This window comes from Camellia sinensis, chromosome 10, assembly GCF_055761805.1.
Source record: "Camellia sinensis isolate YWXY chromosome 10, ASM5576180v1, whole genome shotgun sequence".
Taxonomy (NCBI): Eukaryota; Viridiplantae; Streptophyta; class Magnoliopsida; order Ericales; family Theaceae; genus Camellia; species Camellia sinensis.
In genome coordinates, this window is record NC_138970.1 from 178842888 (window position 1) to 178849508 (window position 6621).

Genomic DNA, 6621 nt, shown 5'->3' on the forward strand with positions numbered 1-6621 from the left:
ATAAAAAAAAAATTAATAATAATTTTTTATTAAAATAAAAATGAAACAAATAAACTTTCAACTTTAATAACTAAAAACAAATAAAAAATCAAAAAAAAAATCCCGCTCTTTGTATCCGAATTCCCCCCTTTCTGTCCCCCATTCTTGTTTCTCGCGATCTCCAATCCCCGTATCCGAATTTCCCCCCTTTCTTTTGAGTGAGGATCCTCTCCTTCCAGCTCTCGTGCTTGCGCCCGTCCTTGCAGGCCTTCGGGTCTACTTTTAGGCCCAATTTTGATAATCCGAACCGTTCATATTTTATGATTTATTCAGTATATCATACCTGTAAAAAATCAAGTTGATCGGATATCAGAAAGCATATGTTCGGAAAACTGTTTATTAAATTTTTAAAAAAATAGTGTTTAGTTCAATTTTTCAAACACATACTTTCTGATATCCGATCAACTTATTTTTTACAGGTATGATATACTGAATAAATCATAAAATATAAACGGTTCGAATTATCAAAATTGAGCCTAAAAGTAGACCAAAGCCTACAAAGACGGACGCAAGCACGGACTCCTTTCTTTTTCCCCTTTTGTTTCTCACGATCTCCGATCCCCAATCCCTTAAACAAAAAAATCCCCAAAATACGATACCATATCTCTGTCTCTGTCTCTCTCTCTCTATCTCTGTCTCTCTCACGACTGCAAGCAGCGGCAGTGGCAGCAGCAGCAAGGGGGGATGACGGCGAGCAGCGAGCGACGAGCGACGACGGCGAGCAGTGAGTGACGACGGCTAGCAGCGGCAGCGGCGGTGAAAAAGTGAGTCCCTGAATCGCTCAACATCTCTTTTTGGTCCACCATTGCTCCTCCTCCATAGCCTCACAACTCTTGCCTCGACCACGACAACACCAAATATCTACATCCACTGTCACCATTGCTTTTTCTTCTTCCTCCAAATTTGCCGCCTCATCCGCCTCCACGGAGTCTCTGGTTAGGCCCTTCGTTTGCTGTCAGATCGGAGCCTCCAAAGTGGAAATCATAGATCCGTTGAGCTAAGGTTAAGGCACACTCTATGTCTCTCTCTCTCTCTCTCTATATATATATATATTACTTCTATTTAATTTTAGGTTTTTGGCCATTCCATTACTGTTTCTTTTCTTCAATTTCTCCAATTTAGTATAAATTAGGCCTATGTGTGGTTGATTATGATAAATTATTTATAGTTTCTGTTGAATTAGTGCTTTGCTTTGTGCTTTGGATACCTAATTAGGGTTTTTTTTTTTTTATTGTTTATTGTTTCTTTTGAATTTAGCCTCTGTTTCCTTGAATTGTTTCTTTTTTGGTCTCTTGTAGTGGTTGTAGATATATTGGTAGACTAGCAATTATTGTTATATTAACTACTGAAAAAATTAAAAATGAAAATAAAAATATTAACAATTGGACTTGTTGATTTTTTTGTGCCATAATGTATTTATTTCACCGAATTTTGAGATATATTAATTGAAGAGTTAGGCCAAGTTTGGCAACCCAAAATAAGTACACACTTTTTATCTTTTTATATTCTTTTCATCACATCATCTCTCTATTTTTCTACACATCTTTTCGTAAAAAGACAAAAAATGTACTTATTTAGGTCATCCCAAACAACCCCTTACTCAGGGAATTGTTTGTTCAAGCAGGCCCTGTTGGTGCGTTATAATGTTCTGTCACCATGAAAGCATTCTTTAATTAATCTTATTTAAATAAAGTGGTGAAGTGAAACAGACATGCAATTCCATTAGCGTTATTAAAACTCTTGGCTCTATTTGCATGTCTTTACAAGTTCATAAACTACATTGTCTTTTTGTATATGTTTTCGGTCATTGTTCTAAATACACAAGATAATGCTTTTGGATAGATACTTGCTCTTTTCTACAAGCCCCTGTTTTCCATTTCCTTCATGTCAATTTTGCATAATTAAGGAAGTTCCTTATGTACCAATTCTAAACCAACCCCCCCCCCCCCCCCCCCCCCCAATTACATTACCAGCATTTGGAAGAAAAGGAATAATTTATACTACCATTTAAATTCAATAGTAGGAACAAGTTATAACCCCCCAATTACATTACCAGCATTTGGAAGAAAAGGAATAATTTATACTACCATTTAAATTCAATAGTAGGAACAAGTTATAACTTACACTAACGTTCTCCGGACTTGGGCATTATTTTGTGTTTTTCATATTTTTTCCTGATTTTATTCATTGTTAAATTGGTTCTAAAATCTGAATGTGTTTAAAAAAGATCTCTGAAAAACTAGGGATTGGATATGGTGATATTTTCCAATCTCTATTTTCTCTTTCTACATGATGCATTTGGTTGTTTATTCAGAAGAATTCCCTTGTGAGAGTTCCTTCTATAAATTTCAAGAATGCATAATTGTAATATTTTTTGTTCTGTTTCAGTATGTATGTTCCCAAAGATAGAGTCACCAATCTTCATCAGGGTTATGGCTTTGTAGAATTCCGAAGTGAAGAGGATGCTGATTATGTAACTTGTACTTCATTGCTTGTGGCATCATTAGCAGTGCTCTCTATAGCTTCTTAAGTGATGCTAAGATCACGGTTCATCTCTTGATTTTTGCTTTCTCCTTCCTTCTTTGTTTTTTTTATTTTTATTTTATCAGTGATCCTTTCTTTCTTTTGGTGATGCAGGCAATAAAAGTTCTGAATATGATTAAACTTGATGGAATGCCAATAAGGGTGAATAAGGTGAGGATCCTTATTCTCATATATATCATTTGCTGTTTCTTTATGCTTACCTTTGGAATATCAACTCAAGGACCATCACTAGAAGCTTTTTGGTGGGTACACATTAAACTGAGAAGTAAGGGCTAATGTTGAATTAAGGGCTAACTTTTTGTTAATCTGAAATTTTTTGTGCTGTGGATGAACAAGAATTAAGGGCTAATGTTGAATTCTTCTAGAATGTAGTTATCCACTTTGACATGCCATCTCTTTGGTATTTCTTTATTTTGTAACGTTATTCATTCATTCTTATTAAAATTGAATTAATTTTTTTTCCTTCTTTGGAATTGAAGAGAGCCATTCAGTTTCAATGTTGTTTTGTGAAGTATTTTTGAGGAAAAAATATTGATTTGCTAGTTGTTGATGGGAGCAAAAGGAAAATCGAAAATGTATGGTCTATAATTTCCTTGGCATATATAAAACCTATGAAGTATATACACGGGTGCGGGATATGGGATACAAATGCATACAACAAAATTTAAAACAACAGGATACGTGTACAACTACGATATGTTGAAAAATAATTTATAATTTTTAGTATTATATATTATACACAACCTCGAAGAATAGTGAAATACCATTCTTTAGTATTATATATTTTTTAGTGAAATACCATTTCCTTGTAATTCCCAAAAGTTCCCAAATTATTACCATTTCCAAGATTAGAGCAAAAGAACTCACCAAAGTAGAATTCCAAATTCACAATTATGACTCTTTAAGAATGCTCATAACCAGTGTTTAAAAATTTGACCACCATTGGTTTTGCCTATTCCCGATACTGCTATCTGCTTCTTTAGCAGGAGAAGTAAATTTACAATGTGATGCGCCGTTACGGAATCACTTTAGACAACAAATTGTTTTAAAAGATTTATTTATTTATTAGTTGTTTTGTCCCTTCCAATCTTTTTTGTTTCTCAAAAAACCGAGTGTAGGCCTTTGAAAACTCTTACATCTGCAAGATTTAGTCGTCAAATCTGTAACTTTGGTCTCTTGATCTTCAACCCAAAGTTGCCAAGCTAGGTAAGATTAGAAAAGAAAAAATCATTATTTTTTCAGCTGAATGTAGGTAGATTTTTTTAATGTTCAACTTATATCTACCTTGTTTTAGGTTAGATTTGTTCAACAAAGATTGGATTCTACTCTCATCTATTCATTTTAGGCCCTAATTCTTGAAATCAAGTGATTATTAAGGTAAATGTTTTTCTTTTATTTCATTAGCATAAGGAATATGAATGAAATTATGGAATCTCAGAATGTTTGAATTGATTAGTATATTTAAGTGATTTACAGATTGTAATTTTATTTTTTTTATTTTTTATTTTACTTTTTATTTGTATCTCATAATGCATGCTATCAACTTATTATGATATATAACTTTTTGAGGGCCCGCTCATATAACCCCTAGCTTATTGATGAATTCAACCTTATATGTTACTTCTGTCGGATCGCTACTAATCTCAAAAGGTCAAGCTGTGTGGAAAGAGGCCCAACAATGCATATGGAGCTCTCTGTCACCCTCCTCATGTGCAATCTCGTCTTGCATGTGGAGATGAAAACATCCTAACATGTGGAGAAACAAAATGCAAACAAGGAAACAAATGTATATGGAGAACTTGAACCTAAGACCGTTATTAACCTGTGGTTTGACACCTTATTAGATGATCACCAGTCAAGTATGGCTACTTTGCTCTCCAATACTATCACTTGGATTTATCTTTGAAAATGAATTTTCAATTAGCCTTGATGCATCACTGTAGTATCTACTAAGCCTTGTAGTCTATCATGGCTACTTGCAATTTTTTACCCTTTTATGTCATTTTCAAGTATGGATAGTCACAATGTTAATGTAAATAATGTATGATGTATCCACTTTCTATCGTGTCATTTACATGTAAGTTTGTGCACTTTTGTGTTATTTTTTCCCTGAGAAGAACCTAATTGGGTCTGTGATGTGCAGGTCCTCGTCGATCATACCAATTCAAAGATTGGAACAGATGCACCGCCAAGCAGTACTCCAAACTGGACAATTAACGTTTTAGATGTGAGGAAAATACTTACTAAAAGTGCACACTAGTTGGTGCTTATAAGAAGTTCTTTTTATTCATAAACTGGGCATCAGTGTGAATGACTAAACCATTACTTGGTGCTTATAAGAACTGCTTTTTATTCATGAACTGGGTATCAGAATTCTTATTGGCTCTCACGTTGCTTACATTGAATCTAGGGCTATGAGTTTTCTTTATTTTTTTATTGGATTTTGTATTTGGGCTTTCGAGAAACTAGTTTAGGTACACAATACACCATTACAGCCTGGTCCTTGGCACACACGATCGCCTAGACATGAGTAGACATGAGTAGACATGAGAGACTTGCGGGAGAAGATGGAACTCGAATCGGGTTCCCGGTTTGGGAGTTAGAGCCGGATTTCGATTTAGGCAAATTATTTTCGTAAGAAACTTAGAATTCGAAGTGTTAACGTCCCAAAATCACCAAACGACGTTGGATTAGCATGAAACTTGGCACGCACGGCCGCTTAGGCACGAGAGATTTGTGGGAGAAGACGAGACTCGAATTGGATTTCCGGCTTGGGAGTTAGAGTCGGATTTCACTCTAGGCAAACTAGTTCCTTAAGAAACTTAAAATTCAAGATGTTGACGTTCCAAAATCACCAAATGGCGTCAGATTAGCACGAAACTTGGCACACACGGCCACCTTGGCATGAGAGACTTGTGGGAGAAGACGAAACTCGAATCAGGTTCTCAGTTTGGGAGTTTGAGTCGGATTTCACTCTAGGCAAACTAATTCTTAAAAAACTTAGAATTCGAGGTGTTGACGCCCCAAAATCACCGAACGCCGTCAGATTAGTATGAAACTTGGCACACACGACCGCCTAGGCATGAGAGACTTGTGGGAGAAAACGGGACTCGAATCGGATTCCCGGTTTGGGAGTTAAAGCCGGATTTCACTATAGGCAAACTAGTTCCTTAAAAAACTTAGAATTCGAGGTGTTGACGCTCCAAAATCACCAAATAGCGTCAGATTTGCACGAAACTTGACACACACGACCACCTAAGCATGAGAGACTTTTGGGAGAAGACAGGACTCGAATCGGGTTCCTGGTTTGGGAGCTAGAGACGGATTTCACTCTTAAGAAACAAACTAGTTTCTTAAAAAACTTAGAATTTGAGGTGTTAATGCCCCAAAATCACCAAACGGTGTCGGAGTAGCATGTAACTTGGCACACATGACCATCTAGGCACGAGAGACTTGTGAGAGAAAACGGGACTTGAATCGGATTCCCGATATGGGAGTTAGAGTTGGATTTCATTCTTAAGAAACAAACTAGTTTCTTAAGAAGCTTGGAATTTGAGGTGTTAATGCCCCAAAACCACCAAATGGCGTCGGAGTAGCACGAAATTTGGCACACACGACCACCTAGGCACGAGAGACTTGTGAGAGAAGACAAGACTCGAATCGGGTTCTCGGTTTGGGAGTTAGAGTTGGGTTTCACTCTAGGCAAATTAGTTTCTTAAGAAATTTAGAATTCGAGGTGTTAATGTCCCAAAATCACCAAACGGCGTTGGAGTAGCACGAAACTTGGCACACACGACCGCCTAGGCACGAGAGACTTGTGGGAGAAGACGAGACTCAAATCAGGTTCTTGGTTTGAGAGTTAGAGTTGGATTTCACTCTTAAGAAACAAACTACTTTATTAAGAAACTTAGAATTTAAGGTGTTAATGCCTCAAAATCAGCAAACGACATCGGTGTAGCACGAAACTTGGCACACACGACTGTCTAGGCACAAGAGATTTGTGGAAGAAGACGGGACTTGAATCAGGTTCCCGGTTTG

General features: G+C 36.6%; 1 protein-coding gene across 3 annotated transcripts; it reads left to right on the forward strand.

The window, feature by feature from the left end:
- Window positions 1–547: 547 nt before the first annotated feature.
- LOC114310320 (uncharacterized) lies at window positions 548–4939 on the forward strand. Of its 3 annotated transcripts, XR_014342989.1 has the most exons (5): window positions 561–1041; window positions 2428–2586; window positions 2677–2733; window positions 3878–3960; window positions 4727–4939. XR_014342989.1 is itself a non-coding variant. In XM_082892934.1 (4 exons), exons 2-4 carry the CDS (start codon window positions 2429–2431, stop codon window positions 4841–4843), a joined length of 258 nt encoding a protein of 85 aa, XP_082749060.1. In that variant the 5' UTR covers window positions 561–1041; window position 2428; the 3' UTR covers window positions 4844–4939. The 3 variants fall into 3 exon arrangements, 1 of the variants encoding a protein (XP_082749060.1); XR_003646089.2 differs by lacking the exon at window positions 3878–3960 and having other exon boundaries at window positions 548–1041; XM_082892934.1 differs by lacking the exon at window positions 3878–3960 and having other exon boundaries at window positions 2428–2512.
- The last annotated feature ends 1682 nt before the right edge of the window (window positions 4940–6621 follow it).

Excerpts from the sequence above, each read along its gene's own strand:
- LOC114310320 (XM_082892934.1), top strand. The coding sequence starts at position 2,429 with ATGTATGTTCCCAAAGATAGAGTCACCAATCTTCATCAGGGTTATGGC. Across the intron at positions 2,513-2,676 it reads GTGAAGAGGATGCTGATTAT|GCAATAAAAGTTCTGAATAT; the intron begins GTAACTTGTACT and ends TTGGTGATGCAG. Across the intron at positions 2,734-4,726 it reads TGCCAATAAGGGTGAATAAG|GTCCTCGTCGATCATACCAA; the intron begins GTGAGGATCCTT and ends TGTGATGTGCAG.